Here is a 17,481-nt window from a genome sequence, read left to right as displayed (position 1 = left end):
CACATTTATTGAGTGCTTACTATATGCAGAGCATCATATTAAGCACTTGGGAGAGTATAGTATAATAGAGTTGGTAGACATGTTCCTTGCTTACAAGGAGCTTACAGTCTAGAGTGGGAGACAGATTTTAATATAAATAAATTATGGCTATGCTGTTTGGATGAGCATACACTTACAAGATAATCACATTGGACACTCTCCCATATGGCGCTCACGGTGTAAATAGAGGGTAGAACTGTCACTGAATCCCTCATACAACTAAGGAAACTGAGGCACAGAGTTGTGACACTTTTTATTCACAAGAACATGCTGAAGATGGGCAGGTATTTGTCCGTCTGCCAAAAAGAGGAGCAGTTTTCGTCCAAGCACCAGATTGGATATAAAAAGTATCTTCTCATCTGTCTTTTTCTAACTTGCATATAGCTATAATTCTATTTATTCTGACGGTTTTGACACCTGTCTACATGTTTTGTTTTGTTGTCTGACTCCCCATTCCAGACTGTGAGCCCATTGTTGGGTAGGGACCGTCTCTATATGTTGCCAACTTGTGCTTACTACAGTGCTCTGCACACAGTACGCGCTCAATAAATACGATTGAATGAATGCATCAATAAATGCAATTGAATGAATAAATGAATGAATGAATCATAGCAGTAGTTTGGAAGAGAGGAAAGGGCAGGCTCTAAACATATTAAAAGTTAGAACTGTGAAGATTTTGTGACACACTGAATATGTGGATTGAATGAGAGAAATGAGTTGAGGATAATGCCAAAGTTCTGAGCTTTAGAAACAGGGGAGTAGTGGTGTTGTCTACAGCGATAGAGAAGACTGGGGAGATCAAAGTTTGGGTGGGAAGATGAGGAGTTCAATTTTGGACATGTTAAGTAGTGAGGTTTTGACAGGACATCCAAGTAGGATGGTCTGAAAGCAGGAGGAAATGTGAGATTGCGGAGGAGAAAATAGATTTGGGAATCATTTGAAAGCCAACTGTAGTCTTATATCTGGGAAGCAGCAATAGATCTTTCCTTGTTCACCAAACTTCCATTTAGACCGACCCAGGCAAGATCGAGGAAGTCAAAATAATAGAGAAACAGACTAAACAGAGTAGAGGAATAAGCATTCTAGCTGCTGGGGGGGTGGGCAGGAGGATGGTATAGTACATTCGTAAATAGGAAACTGGGAAGGATTGGTTAATCTTTTTTCCATGTATACATTTGAAGATTGGATATTCAACTAGTTTGATAAAAATAATTATAATAATGGCATTTAAGTGCTTACTATGTGCAAGGCACTGTTCTAAGCGCTGGGGAGGTTACAAGGTGATCACATTATCCCACATGGGGCTCACAGTCTTTATCCCCATTTTACAGATGAGGGAACTGAGGCATAGAGAAGTTAAGTGACTTGCCCAAAGTCACACAGCTGACCAGTGGCAGAGCTGAGATTCGAACCCATGACCTCTGGCTCCCAAGCCCGGGCTCTTTCCGCACTGAGCCACGCTGCTTCATAGTACATTATTGTGAAGTACCTAGATGTCAGTATGGGGAACAGCAAAATATTTTTAAAAAATGAGTGAGTGTCCATTCTTCTCCTAAATAGGCTGTTCCCAAAAGCATATTTCTTTCTATATGTTGGACTGGAGTGTGTCCCACTAAAGAGGGGTTAATGGAAGTAAACTCTCAGTAGAGAGTGAACATAGTCCCAAACATAGGAGACAACAGTTGCACACAGACCAACTTGGTTTGTGTCAATCTGGAAGGGAGTTGTTCTTGATCCAGGGTTTAAGGAAGATCAGGAGATTCAGAAAGAAGTTAGGAAACCACAGCAAGGCAGCGAAGAGCATGTCTGCCTAGCAAAGAGCAAGCTTTCCATTCACACAAAATAGACTTCAGTGTCAATTAAGCATAGTTCTTTTCAGTCGCACCCTCACACATTTGGAACATTGCTGTGCACTAAAGCACCCAGGCGAGTATCCGTCCTTATAGTTCCAGGGGAGAGGAATACTATAAAACCAACATTTCACCCTTAAATCTTCTCCCTTCCTCCTTCGGATAACTGTTAAGTAGCAGGATTTACAAGTGACAAGTGGCAGGACTCTCCTGCCCCACCATTCCTATCAGTGGTTACTCAGCTAGTTTAATAATGTTAATCCCATGGTGATTTTTGCAATCAGGAGGTCCACAAAATTGAGGAGTATCAGCTTTGAAATTCAGGACAACTATAGAGCTACGCATACACACGTACATGTAACTTTGTCCTGCATTTCAAAGTAACAAAATGTAGGTTAATCAGTGATATTTGAGTGTTTATTATGTGCAGAGCACTGTACTAAGTGCTTGGGAGAGTACATTATAACAGAGTTGGTAGACATGTTCCCTGCCCACAGGAAGATTATAGTCTAGGTATATTATTTTACTGGAGATTCATTTGCAAAATAAATAAATATATATATATATACATATATATAAGCTTATCGATAGATAGATAGATAGATATGGAGAAGCAGCATGGCTCAGTGGAAAGAGCACGGGCTTTGGAGTCAGAGGTCATGGGTTCAAATCCCAGCTCTGCCAACTGTCAGCTGTGTGACTTTGGGCAAGGCACTTAACTTCTCTGTGCTTCAGTTACCTCATCTGTAAAATTGGAATTAAAACTGTGAGCCCCCCGTGGGACAACCTGATCACCTCATAACCTCCCCAGTGCTTAGAACAGTGCTTTGCACATAGTAAGCGCTCAACAAATACCATCATCATCATTATTATAATATATATACTAAACTATAATAATCTTGGGAGTGTTTCATTCAAGGTTAAAATGTTCTATCCTAGATAAATTTCTGGCCTGATTTTGAAACTAAGGTTAAGAACTAAGATGAGTATAACTTTTTGCATAAAACTTTCTAGACTGTGAGCCCACTGTTGGGTAGGGACTATCTCTATATGTTGCCAACTTGTACTTCCCAAGCGCTTAGTACAGTGCTCTGCACACAGTAAACGCTCAGTAAATACAATTGATTGATTGATTGATTAGTAGATTATTTAATTGATCCAAGAAAGAGTTAAATAATAGCAGTAATAGTATTTATTGAGTGCATACTGGGTGTGGAGTACTTACTAAGCACTGGGAGGGAATACAGAGGTGGGAATTAGGTATGGTCTAATGGCTGTATCTTTAGCTTCTGTATACATGTACCAATATTTACAAGATTTGAAATTGCGTCACCAAAGAGGGAAATTATGATTTTTATTTTTCACTCCCTAAAACAATTCCCAGTTTTTATACTGTTAATGCACACTTAACTGCAGCCCTCTAGCCAAGTCTTAATAGAAATATTTGTACTTTCATCAACCTTCTTGTTTGTGGTGTATTTATATTATTAAAGAGGGATGGAAGAAGATCAGATTTCTTTCTTTGGACTACTACAGTTGAAAAAGACAAACCGCACATCATTATTACTTCCCCAGATAGTCACTATTGCTGATTTTAAAAAATACTCAGTACTAGTATTTAAGTGTGTACTATGCACCAAAAATTCTTCTAAGTCCTGGGGTTGATCAAAATGAAATCAGGTCAGACACAGTCCCCTTCCCCTAATTCTCTACCAGGCCGGCTATTCTAGCTAGATTCCTCAGAGTGCACCTTTGACTGAAAAATCAGTGTCAGTTAACAAAGCTCTTAGGTTACCACCAAGTTTTTACTGGTGTAGAATGCTGATTGGCAGACAAATTCCAAAATTGCCGAGCATGTGTAAGGCAGCGTTTCTTAAAACATTTCAGCAAAACTCAGAAAGAAAATGGAATTAATCCGGGAATTTTAAATTGTGTTAGACCATTAATCCAGAAATAGAGTTTTCCTTCAAGAAAAGGTCAGGTCTTTGGTAAGAAACATTCAAATTACCCTCTAAATTGTAGGAACAAACTTTTTTAGAAATAGTTGGCACATTCTTTCTTGCCTTATTCTGAGCTTTGTAATACGTATTCAACACTGGAGCTTGATAATTTGTTAACAAGGTCTTTTTAACACTTTCGACAGATGCACATACTGTTTTCAATCTTCACGGTTAATTATTCAATTTTGTATTTGATGCTAGAACACCCTGACTCCTAATCACTGCTCATTGTTGGAAGTCCATTATATTCTAACTGTTTGAGTGCTCCCATTGACCTTGAACTGACATTATAAGCTGTGTCTAATCTTTTCACTCTATATTTCTAATGCTTCTTTTCTGTTTTCTCTTTGTCTGATCCCTGTTTAGCATCACAATGGGACTGCCTCTGAGTCCAGCAGCTGACTCCGCCCGCTCCGCACGACATGCTCTCTCACTCATTGCCACCGCCAGACCACCCGCCTTCATCACAACTATTGCCAAGGAGGTGAGAGGCACCTTCCAGCTTGCCCAGAGTCCCACTTCTAAAAGAAAAATACTTCTTGTTCCAATCAGAACCAGCTGGCAAAAATTGGAAATACTCAAAGTTCAGGTAGAATAAGTGGCCTAGTGGAAAGAGCGCAGGCTTGGGAGTCAGAGGTTCTAATCCCAGCTCCACCGTTTACCTGCTGTGTGACCTTGAGCAAGTCATTTCACTTCTCTTTGACTCAGTCCCCTCATCTGAAAAATGGGGGCTCAATACCTGTGCTCCCTCCTACTTAGAAGGTAAGCCCAATACGGGATCTGATCATCTTGTATCTACCCCAGTGCTTGGCACATAGTAAGCTCTTAACAAATGCCATCACAATCATTATCGTACCCGTTCTTCTTTTGGGTCAGAACAGTGATCCAGGCAACCCAGTAGTAAGAATAATAATGATGGTATTTGTTAAGTGCCTACTATGTGCCAAGTACTGTTCTGAGCTCTGATAGTCTGTCTCCAACATTAGCCACAGGATACTTACAGGAGCGGTGTGATATTCGTCATAACATAACAATGTGTGTAAAATTAGGTCCTTAAAAAGGGCAGTTGATCTATCAAGTATTTGAAAATTGTGAAATGACTTTTACTGTCACAGATTAGTAAAAAAATGAGTGCTTCCCACCTTGTCCTGAGCCTGGAACTACAGAGATGATCAATCACTTAATCAGTCGTATTTATTGAGCGCTTACTGTGTGCAGAGCACTGTACTAAGCGCTTGAATGCACAATTGCACAAATGTTTTGACAAGCATGTGGCTCTTTGTAAGACTGGGCAAAATTATTCTCTAAATATTACATTTTTACAAGATATTGTTAATAGTCACTGAATTTGTCCTCGAAGAGGTTGATCAGAAAAGTATTTTGTGTTATATAACCTTGACAGACCACCACTCTCCCCACTTTCAAAGCCTTATTCAAATCTCTCCTCCAAGAGGCCTTCCTGATTAAGCCATCTTTTCTTCTATTCCCTCTCCCTTCTGCATCAGGTTTGCACTTGGATTTGTACCTTTGAGCACTTAATATTCACCCCTTGTACACATCCACAATTTACTTATGTTATTGTCTATCTGTCCCTCTAGACTGTAAGCTTGGTGACAGAAAACATGTCTCCCAACTGTTATATATATATGCCAACTCTCCTAAGCACTTAGTACTGTGCTCTGCACCTAGTAAGTGCTCAATAAATACCATTGATTGATATTTCTTTATATATTCTTTCCAAAGGGTTTTGCATACTGCTCCAAACAGCGTTGTGGCATTGATAGGTCTAGTTTATCATTGAGCCTTCTTTCAAGTCAAATTCTCTTTCTATTCCCAGTGGGTAGAGTAGGCTTGCGTAAACATCTTCTGGCTTAAAATTGCTTTTCCCAACACACCCACGTGTAGACAACTTATCTGTGTGATACTCTGATGTACATGTCTCAGGGGGACTTTGCCGGGGCAAATAAAAATAGGGCTGGAGAGTACACAAACTCCTAATTCTTCTGGATTCACTTTTTAGCTGCCAATGCTCAGTCATAGAACTCAACTGTTTACCATCTGGACCAGCTAACAGCAGAGCTCAGAGGACATACTAGCAGGATATATATCCTCGATCTAAGTATAAGTCATAGAATAAGGAGAGATTTGGAGGAATGAAGAAGGATCATCCCAGTCATCGTCTAGGAAACAGCAGGAATGGAGAGGGAAGAAGTAGGCCCAGTCTCTTTTGGAGATTGAAAAATGAAACACAGAGATATGAAAGTTGTACAGTGAGTTCATCAATGATCATGATCACAACTCAGATCTTAGTTCTGTTCAGACTGTTTCTTAGCTCTGAGGGACAGAAACTGTATTGTAAGAACTGATATGTTTTAGCAGGTGCATTGTATCTGTCCTTTTTCTGCCTTTAGTAGCAGCAGAAGGTTTTGGAAGGACAATGCGATGATTACCTTTGTTGACTTCCATCTGCTGGGGGAGCGGTGAATGTGTATTCTAAAATCTTTAATGTTCCCTCTAAGTGATGAATTTAGCCAAACCCTTATGATACTTTCTTGCCTGCATGATTTCCCAAGCTGAGGGATTCCAAAACTTATTTGCCATTCGATGAATCAGTGGTATTTATTGAGGTCTTACTGTCTCTTCTAGACTGTGAGCCCGCTGTTGGGTGGGGACCGTCTCTATATGTTGCCAACTTGTACTTCCCAAGCGCTTAGTACAGTGCTCTGCACACAGTAAGCGCTCAATAAATACAATTGAATGAATGAATGAATGCAGAGCACTCTCCTAAGCACTTGGCTGAGAATTTGTCTATTTATTGATATATTGTAATCTCCCAAGTGCTTAGTACAGTACTCTGACACAGTAAGTGCCCAAAAAATACAATTGACTGACTGAGTGACACTTGTCTTATGCTGTCGAGACATGTCTGACCACTAGCAATGCCATGGCTAGCGATGCCATGGACACATCTCTTCCAGAATGCCCCCCTCCATTTGCAATAGTTCTGGTGGTGGTAGGAAGGTATATTGCAATAGAGTTGGAAGACACGATCCCAGCCCACAAGAAGCATATTTAGTGAACCAGCTCCAAAGAAATCTTGTTTTCACGGATTCCATTTTGAATCTGTTTATAAAGTAGGTATTGCACAAAAGCAAGCAGTTCCTGGAGCAAAATCAATCAGTCAGTCGTATTTATTGAGCACTTGCTGTGTGCAGAGCACTGTACTAAGCGCTTGGGAAGTACAAGTTGGCAACATATAGAGACGGTGATTTAATCAAAAGTGATTTAATACTACTTCAACCTTTTTTGTAGGTCCACAGACATACTGCCTTGGCAGCAAACACTCAATCTCAACAGAATATTCACACCACAACTCTTGCCCGGGCCAAAGGAGAGATCTTGAGGGTCATTGAAATCCTTATTGAAAAAATGCCTACGGATGTGGTTGACCTTCTTGTGGAGGTAAGATTATCATACTGTAATTCCACAATGAGAAAGTGTGTTTTTTTTTATCCAGGTAAACAGATTTAAACATTTCCTCTCCTTTTCTCCCCTGCAAAATATTTGTTCATATCTATATTTGTTCATATCTACCATGAAAAGTAAAGACCTGATCGAAGAAATTTAAAGAATGTAAAAAATGTTTATGGGGGAAAGAGATTGTGAGCCCTGTGTATGTCAGGGACTGTTCCTGATCTGAGTATTATGTATATATGTTTGTACATATTTGTTACTCTATTTATTTATTTATTTATTTATTTTACTGGTACATATCTATTCTATTTATTTTATTTTGTTAGTGTGTTTGGGTTTGTTCTCCGTCTCCCCCTTTTAGACTGTGAGCCCACTGTTGGGTAGGGACTGTCTCTATATGTTGCCAACTTGTACTTCCCAAGCGCTTAGTACAGTGCTCTGCACACAGTAAGCGCTCAATACGATTGGTGATGATGATGATGATGATGATGAGTATCCTATTTCAAACCCAGTGCTTTGCACAGTGCGTGGCACATAGTAAGTACTTAACTAACCAACAGGAAATAGTATACTTCCCTATGAAGTATGAAAAAGCAATATCAAGTATTTAAAAAAATTTAAATCGGATGAATTGTTTCCCACAGGTTATGGACATCATTATGTACTGCCTTGAAGGATCTTTAGTTAAAAAGAAGGGACTCCAGGAATGTTTCCCAGCAATCTGCAGGTAAAGAAAGATAAATAATTTCAAGAAGGAATCAATATTGACATGTTGAGTTGTGTCCTCTCGTTAGCAGTCGTACCTCACTAGAGGTGGAAAGATCTTTATGGTCTCAAAATTTACGTTGTTTTTTAAATGAACAGCTTTGACTAGGCTCTTGCCAGCGAGAGAGCACAGTTGGATCCCCTGATTATTTCCATTCTCATTCAGGCATATTTATTGAGCACTTACTATGTGCAAGGCACTGTAATAAGCACTTGGCAGCCCTCACCCCTTTCTTGTTGAAGATTGTGATAGTGATAGCCCGGGGTTAGTACAGTGCTCTGCACACAGTAAGCGCTCAATAAATACAGTTGAATGAATTGGAAATCATGTGGCATTTTCCTAGTCTGAAATGTTGAGAGAGAGCCTGGGTAACTTTATGATCAGCACTGCCCTCCCCTGTGCCCTTCCAACCACTCCCTATTTATAGATTTGACTAATATGCTGTCAAATCTCCAGGGCCCTGCTGTTCTTTTTGGCCCTAATTGCAGTACTGACTAAAATATTTCATTTTAACACTGTATATGTGCATGTGTACTATGTTGGGGTATTTAAGTGCTTACTATGCTCTAAGAACTGGAGTAGCTACTGGGAGATATCTCATTGCGTTCTTGTGTTTTCCCCTCAAGGATATAAACATAAAGGTGAATTTTTTTATAAATTTCTGTTATTCCAATTCAGGAACAGCTGGGTTTGGTGTAGTATACCAATCAAAGAAAAAAATAAGCGTGAAGCGTCTGTTTGGAATTTGTCTTCCTGGTATGCCTGCTTATGCTGTAAAGGGATACCTTTATTATCAGAAATTATTTTTGTGCAATATGGTATCATATAAAATACTAAACTATTATCAAGACAAAAATGTAATTCAGAAACTGAGGTCAACTGAAGATAAAAAATAAAAGTTTGAAAGGAAGTTTGCGAATAATATTTTGCTAAATCATCCGAATGTTTTGGCAACATTTGGGAGATTTCAAGTACAAACTAGAATAAATTATATATATCAATAATCTTTCACTTTAAAAATATATGTCATTTACTCAGATAGAAGTCAGGAAATCAATATGAATTTCAATAGTACTTAATATTGATCATTATTCAATATATATTATTGTTGAATCAATATACCATTCTCAAGTCACTAAATGGTGAGATTTTTAAAATCAATTATCTTGTCCCTCTGTAGAGCAAAATGCTTGGTTCATTTTTAAAATCCATTAGCAATCGGCTCATTTCTGTTTTAAAATTAATTACCATTGGGTATTTTATGTAATTCAGAAAATATTTAAACAGTGTTGAATAATTTTTTCATTCAAAAATTATTAAAAATAGATGAATTTTTAAACCTAATTTATTTAAAATTGTCATCTAGGTTAATGAATTAAAAGGTTCTTTTGTTTAAAAACATCAGAAAATGTTCAAGTCCTGTAGTCACCGTTGTGCGCATAGTTCTTTACATAATGATAATTCTTATAAATTATTGGCACATAATATGTACTGTCTTTCATACTTGAGGATTGTTTCATATTGAATGTAGTTTCTATTTTAAATACTGCTTTGAATCAGTAATTATGTAGTGTTAGGACTTTGTTTATTACTTTTACTCTTTTCTGTTACACATTTCCCGGAAAAGAATGTTCTCTACGATTTCTCTGGGAATCAAGTATCTGAGAGCCAGAAATATATTTTTACCACCTCAACTAAGCTGATGGGTTTTAATGAAAGACTTTATCAAAGAGTTAATGGTGGTAGGGAATTTCTTAGATGAAAAGAATAATGAAAAAGGGCACTGTCCTGAAAATATGGTCTGAAATTACCGATGCACCTTCATTGTGTCCTGGGAGGGAGGGACGGCGGTGGGGGGACAAGAGAGAGAAAGCATACGCTCGTGAACAATAGCAAAGAATTTGGTATAAATGACAAAATAGAAAACCCACATCCTAGAGGGACTGTAAAAGAAGTATGTGATAATGTCTATTTCTTGGTCCTTCACTCGCAGCAGATTCCTGACTGTTAATACCAGGCTTAGGTGGAAAAACAGCTACATAATGTCCGCTAAAATAGCTGGTAATGTTAATTTTAAAGTATAAAAATAGCTGTAGTCTGGAACATCTGCCACTTATTTTCTAGAATTCTATCTTTTTGTACTTGTATATATTTCATATTATATATGTGATCATATACATGTGTGTGTTAAACGTGATACGTATATGGTCTCAGTTTTACTCAAAAACAAAGAGTGAATAGTTTTTAGATTTTAAAGTGCTAAAATATAAGTTCATTGACTAAGACCCATGTATTTTATGTATTCTGTTCTGGTGACCTAGCAAACTTATTATTTAATCAATACCTAATTGTTTGAAATGTTTATATAGGTTGGTTACATACTTTTATATTGAAGACAGTAAGGTCAACTGTTGATAAAAGAAAAATACATGGTTTATTTCTGGAAGTCTATTAACTCTTCCAGGCCCCTAAAGTACTACAGTCTTTAATGCACTGAAAAATGTAATTTACCAAAGTATCTTCCTGGCATAGAGGCAGGTGAATAGCTGGAAGTAAGGGAGTAGAGCTTTTTGGGGTTTTTTTTTTTTTCCTAAGTGCTTGAAAAATTGTCATTAGATGGGGCAAGGAATTTGAAAAAGCTTTAAATAGGTTTTGCTTTTACTGAACATTTCTAACATTCTTTAGCCCATAATCGTTTACAGTAATTCTTCCATGTGGCTGCAATAACATTTCAATGTTTAGGGAATTACAATCATACTGACTCCTGCTACCTGCATGTGTATTACAGGAACATGGAATAGCCCTTAGAGAAAGCAACTCTAGCACTTAGCGGCTGTTATTCAGCAATTAAAAGCATCTGGCTTTCAATGTCAGAATACAAAATGTTTTCTCAGAAACCAGGATGATGAATATCTAGAATTTGTTACGGAATCCGTCTGCAATATCCATCAATCAGTCGTACTTACTGGACACTGACTATGTGCAGAGCACTGTACTGAGCACTTGGGAAAATACCATACCATAGACACTTTCCCTGTCAATAGCTACAATAATATAAACCTTTACCTATGAATAATGTAAACCTTCAAATACCAGCCCAATTTTCGAACTTGCATCATTTGAAAATGGCATTAAGGTATCCTGTATCTGAGTTTTATGATAGTTAAAAAATGTGATTTTTAAGTTGATCATTAGAACCCAGCTAAATGTATTTAGAAAGTGATAGAGGTGACAACTTTATATGATTTTTCAGTACCAGCAGCCGTGCCTATGGAATTGACCCTGAAGTTCCATGTTTATTCAGCTTTTGAGCATATTGCCAGCTGTCCTATTACTAAGTTAAATAATAATATAATGATGAAGTGGGTAATATGATGCAAGCTTTTCTCTTTCAGTTGTTGTCTGCTTTGTGAACAGTAATAGGCCATCACCTAGAGTATAGATTTCTCTAATCTGCCAGGACTGTGAATGGATAAATCACCTGGATTTTCAGAAGTAGTGTTGCCATTGGAATTTAAAATATCCTCAAGTGGGTTAGCTATTTTGAACTCATTGTCTTTTAGATAACCTCTATTGTGTGGAAACAAAAAAAAAAAGACTCCCTTTGTTTTGCCACAAATATATGATTTAAACCCGACAAAGTCATCATTCATAATACATGTTTTTGGAAGACAAATATATTTTCCATTAACAGACATTTTAATTAAAATAATTTAATTCAGTTTGAAGAATAAAATAAATGATTTTAATTAAAATAATAATAATAATTCAGTTTGAAGAATATAGTAAATGATCTAAATGGTGTACAGTATGACTGTGGTAATTATGATTGAATTTGCTGTAAAAGGAATATTTGAAATGTAGATCCTAATCCCCAAACAATGGAAAAAACAATAACAATTCAAACTGCAATTGAAAGAATGAGTCTTTAAGGAAAGTTTGCATTGTCTTAAACGTAGATGTTATGTAGAAAGACTGATTCTGCTTTTCAAGCAAAAAACAGAATCGGCTTCGTTCATCTAAATTAGCTCCTGCAATCAAGTAAGGAAATGAATGCTGTCTGTTTTAGTACAGTAGTGTGTGCTGGTCTCATTTTTTAAAAATCTCTTCCCATCATATTATTTTTCATAATACGAGAATAATAACACTATTGGGATTTAAAACAGTTTCAATCCCAGCTCCTTAAAAATTTAGGTTTAATTATTTCTTGCAGCTTATTCTTAATGGTAAATATTATAAATTTAATTAAGGAATCAAAGGATTAAAAAGACTTCCAGTGGGAACCTATTGCAAGCTTCTCTTCAGGATATGCTGTTTAAATGGTTGGATCTAAAAAGTCCTTTGAAATCTTCCAGGATCCAACTTCTGCAGTCCTCCTTTCAGTGTAAACAACAGGGAGACAACTTTAAATTTTAGACTAATTAGGGAATGAGGAGGGGAAAGTTTTAAACCTAAGTGGGTTATTTTTGTTATTTGAAGACTTTAGCTTACGATCAAATACTTTCTGATTCTGCACTGTTTCAAAAGTATATTTTTGTGTAATTTGGAGGGTTTCTAATTGGCTGCTAATTTAATATTAATATTTGGTAGTATTTTCAAAAGAGGCATTTTAGACATTTTCATAAGAAGATGTTATTAAATATTTCCTAATATACCATTGTCATTAGTCCTTTCTATGTCATATGTCACCTGAAATAGAAAAAAAATGGCAGCAGAGGCCACGGGAACATGAGTTCCCTTAAGGTCAGAAATTAGCAAAAAGTAAAGGGTCTTGGACATATATTGAAGAACATAATCAATGGGAAGGACCACGAAGAGAAACCTCAAGAGAGATTTTGAAGAGACCCAAGATAAAGCCATGTCTAAGATTGGGATGAGTTGAGAAGAAAAAGATTGATTTACAGAAGATGATGGAGAGGTTATTAAGAATTAAGATGGCAAAGAGGGATTTGAACTTACAAACAAATTAAGAGACTAAGTGGCTTACTGTAAAAGATAGTTGTGTGTGTGTGTATGTGTGTGTAAGAGATGTACACTTATGAAAAATTGGAATACTACAACTGAAAGACATCATTTAGTCTGCCCCACTGCCTTCAGGCCCTGTTATACCCAACTATCTCAGTGAGATCCTATTAAAGACCTCCAAAGAAGGATGTTCCATAATTTCCCTTCGGTATCCCATTCCAATGTTTAATAATAGATGAAACATAATTTACAGTGATTTTAAAAAGGACATTTCACATAATATTCCTTTACATTTAGTACAGTTTTATAAGTAAAGTGGGTGTATTGAAATTTGTATCATATAATATTATCCTAGATCAGTTAACATGTGGAATGATCATCTTTTCAAGCATGTCGTTTAATCTAATTTAATTGTGTTTATCTTCGAGAATTTTAACCCAGTAATCTTTTCAGTTTTCAGAAGATATGATCAAAGGCTTTCCATTACAGAGCTGTCAGTTTCATGCTAATGTACCCTGGCTCATGGGGCCTTTACAAATAGCTTCTAGTAAACCTGCAATTGTTTGACTAAATTGAAAATACATTTTTAAGGAGGGTCACTGGGGCAGGTAACTATCCAGCATGCTGATTCCTGCCTGGCTCTTAGGGCAGTTGTATTCTTTGTTGATGGTAGTTTGTCTGATTGCCTCGGTGATTGAGCAGAAATATCCACCCGTCTTCCAAAAACTTAATTTCAGCTTCCAGTTGCCAAAGGACAGCCATGGGTTCTTTGTTGTTTGTGCCAAAAGACCACCATTCAGGCTAAGGAGGTGACCTTAGGGAGTAAAGCAGAGGGAGGAGAGCTTCTCCATTCATCCTCACCCATATCCTCATAAGTCACAGATTGAGAAGGAGGCAGAAGATTTGCATTATAATAATAATGATAATAATTATGGTATTTTTTAAGCACTTTACTAAGCGCTGGAGTGGTATACGCAAATCAGGATGGACACAGTCCCTGTCCCGCATGAGGCCCATTTTGAGAAACAGCGTGGCTCAGTGGAAAGAGCACGGGCTTGGGAGTCAGAGGTCATGGGTTCTAATCCCGGCTCCGCCACATGTCTGCTGTGTGACCTTGGACAAGTCACTTAACTTCTCTGAGCCTCAGTTACCTCATCTGTAAAATGGGGATTAAGACTGTGAGCCCTACGTGGGACAACCTGATCACCTTGTTTCCCCCCAGGGCTTAGAACAGTGCTTTGCACTTAGTAAGCGCTTAAAAAATGCCACCGTTATTATTTTACAGATGAGGTCACTGAGGAATCCTCCTTTGAGGCCCAGAGGAGTTAAGTGACTTGCCCAGGGCCACACAGCAGACAAGTGGTGGAGCTGGGATAACCTCCTCCTACACTTTCGTTTCTTTCGGCAAGCCACAGCTGTTCTCTAGGTTGTGGCAGAGCAGGGCAAGTCAGGCATCGGGAGCGCTCGCCTCTGATGTCTCCTTTGTGGCTTTTCCAGGCTCCCTGGATCCGGGGAAGAATTCCTGCCCATGGCCACAGCCGTAGGAAAGTAGGACATAAGGGCAGGGCAGCTGAAGTATGTTTAACACTTTTATCAGTTGTTTTCTCATGACAGCAGTCCCGTGAGGTGGGCATTCTTATGCTTTTCAGAAGTGGCCACTGAGGTCCAGAGAGGCCTAGTGACTTGCTGAAGGTCCCACAGCACGGCAGTGGCAGCGCTGGAAACTAAAACTTAGCTCTCCTGACTCTCTGAACCCACGTCTGGTCCACGGGACCGTATCGCCACCACCGATTTCTACAGGGATCCTAGTGGCTTCACAGTGTCAGGGCTGGCAAGGGAATGAGAGGAGGAATTCTTGAGGATCCGTGGACTGCCAGCCGCAGAATGGCCATGTCACCAGGACACGGTGCACCCAGTGTAAAGTGCACTCTACCCAGCTGGATTAGGATTGTCACTTACCCAGATTGAATAGCCCCCTCAAAGGCAGTTGGGAGACTACTGCTGGTCTAGTAGCCACTAGCCCATTTTTCCAAGGAATCTTGATGCTTAGATTGGAGGCAAGGAGCTACCTGCAAAGCTGCCGAACCGCTTAACAAATACCATCATTATTATTACGTTGTTGTTGTTCTAGATTGTGATTGCTTATTCTTGTATTGTACTTTCCCAAGCACTTAGTACAGTGCTCTGCACACCATAAGTGCTCAAGAAATACGATTGATTGAATGAATGAATGCTCCTCTGCCCCCTCCAACAACAGTGTTGTAAAAGACAAATGATTCTTCAATAAAGATTTCTTCACAGCTGAAACAATCTCACCGCAAAGCCAGCCTTGAAATAGGGCTCCAGTCAGCTAAGTTATTTGGATTGTAAACCCCTCCGCGGGACAGACACCAAGTTGAACTTCCACTAGCGTAGTCTTTCCCATTGCTTAGTACAGCACTCTGCATACAGTAAGCACTTAATAAATGCTAGAACTACTAAACTTTAGAATTAGATCTCCAAAGGCTAGACTAAGAAGGCTTGACCTTTCATCCCTGAAAACCCTAGAATTCTGAAACTGATAGATGAGCAGAGGTTTGAGCTTAAATTTGCCCGCCTCATTATTACCAAGTTCCTGGGTGAGTTTGTCCTTTGCTGGTTTATATCTTGGAGCGGCCTTCTCAGTAAGAATATCGCTGGCTGGCATTTTATTCCAAAGCAATCCTATGCTGTCCACACTTTTAAGCACTTTGTGAGCACAATAGCCATCTTCTTCAGTTAATTCAGCCAATTTTGAAGGAAACGTCAAGGCACCTTCAGTGTCTACGTTTGCAGCCTTTTCAGATTGTGCAAACTTTCCCTTCTCAACCTAGCAAACCAAGCATGACTTACCGAGAAAGGTAACTCATCCTTAGCTCTTTCTCCCATTCTTTTTCATGTCATAAAGACTCTTAAATTTCGCTGAAATGGTGGCCTCAATTGCTAGAAAACATTTCTGTACTTGATTACCCAGTCATATTTTGATTGATCATTTGCGAATGTAAACTGCACTTTTCACATATCCCTCAATTTTATCTCTATTCATTATAATTGTGTTTACTGTTTACTGAGAAGCAGTCAGGTAGATAGAGCACAGTTCTGAGAGCCAGCTCCTCCACTTGCCTGCTGTGTGACCTTGGGAAGTCACTTAACTTTTCTGTGCTTCCATTTCCTCATCTGTAAAACGGGCATTAAATACCTATTCTCCCTCACCCTAGGCTGTGAATCTCATGTGGGACAGGGACTGTGTCCAATATGATTATTTATCCCAGTGCTTGGCACAGAATAAGCACTTAAAAAATACCACCATGATGATGAAGCACGAAGCGACATGGATTAGTGGAAAGAGCCTGGGCTTGGGATTCAGAGATCGTGAGTTCTAATCCCAGCTCTACCATTTGTCAGCTGTGTGACTTTGGGCAAGTCACTTAACTTGTCTGTGCCTCATTTACCTCATCTTTAAAATGGGGATTGAGACTGGGAACCCCACGCAGGATAATCTGATTACCTTGTATCTACCCCAGTGCTTAGAACAGTGCTCGGCACATAGTAAGCGCTTAACAAATAATATCATTATTGTTATTATTATTATTATGGATGATTATTATCACTGTGCAATGTAATCCACCCAATGAACCTAATATTTTTGCTGTCTTCCTCCATTTTCAGTGTGTTCAGGGTGCTCATTTTCATTTCAGAGGCATGAGTGTTTCTGCTGTTCTTTATCACTATCATTTCCCTCTTCCCAGACATTTCCACATGGTTTCAGTTTTTCTATAACCAATTTTAAAATGATTCATTTAAAACTATGCCATAGCCCTATAATGAGGTAATTACCTAACAACTAAGGGACGCTTCCTGTACTGTTCAAAGCCCTACTGAGAGCTCACCTCCTCCAGGAGGCCTTCCCAGACTGAGCCCCCTCCCTCCTCTCCCCTTACTCCCCCTCCCCATCCCCCCCGCCTTCCCCTCCCCACAGCACCTGTATATATGTATATATGTTTGTACATATTTACTACTCTATTTTACTTGTACATATTTATTCTATTGATTTTATTTTGTTAATATGTTTTGTTTTGTTGTCTGTCTCCCCCTTCTAGACTGTGAGCCTGCTGTTGGGTAGGGACTGTCTCTATGTGTTGCAAACCTGTATTTCCCAAGCGCTTAGTACAGTGCTCTGCACACAGTAAGCGCTCAATAAATACGATTGAATGAATGAAAGCATAAGTGCCTAAGATATACTTCCCCACTGATATTGCCTTCCGTCTCTTCCTCTGCACTGTCTCCCTACCCTGGCCTCTCCATCAATTAATGCTATTTATTGAATCCTTCCCATGTGCGGAGCACTGTAGTAAACACTTCTCTCCCA

General features: G+C 38.7%; 1 protein-coding gene across 1 annotated transcript in view; it reads left to right on the top strand.

Annotated features, from left to right (window-relative positions):
• The window catches only part of WDR7 (WD repeat domain 7), a 451,784-nt gene that overhangs the window by 334,361 nt on the left and 99,942 nt on the right, over positions 1 to 17,481 (top strand). Inside the window, exons 23-25 of the mRNA XM_038743534.1 lie at positions 4,256 to 4,373; positions 7,202 to 7,351; positions 8,008 to 8,090. Of these exons, the coding sequence (XP_038599462.1) occupies positions 4,256 to 4,373; positions 7,202 to 7,351; positions 8,008 to 8,090 (351 nt within the window). The remainder of the gene's footprint in view (positions 1 to 4,255; positions 4,374 to 7,201; positions 7,352 to 8,007; positions 8,091 to 17,481) is intronic.

The sequence above is a fragment of the Tachyglossus aculeatus genome, chromosome 3, assembly GCF_015852505.1.
Source record: "Tachyglossus aculeatus isolate mTacAcu1 chromosome 3, mTacAcu1.pri, whole genome shotgun sequence".
In the NCBI taxonomy this organism is placed as follows: domain Eukaryota; kingdom Metazoa; phylum Chordata; class Mammalia; order Monotremata; family Tachyglossidae; genus Tachyglossus; species Tachyglossus aculeatus.
Note: the sequence above shows the minus strand (reverse complement) of the source record. Positions and strands in the feature narration are given on the sequence as shown.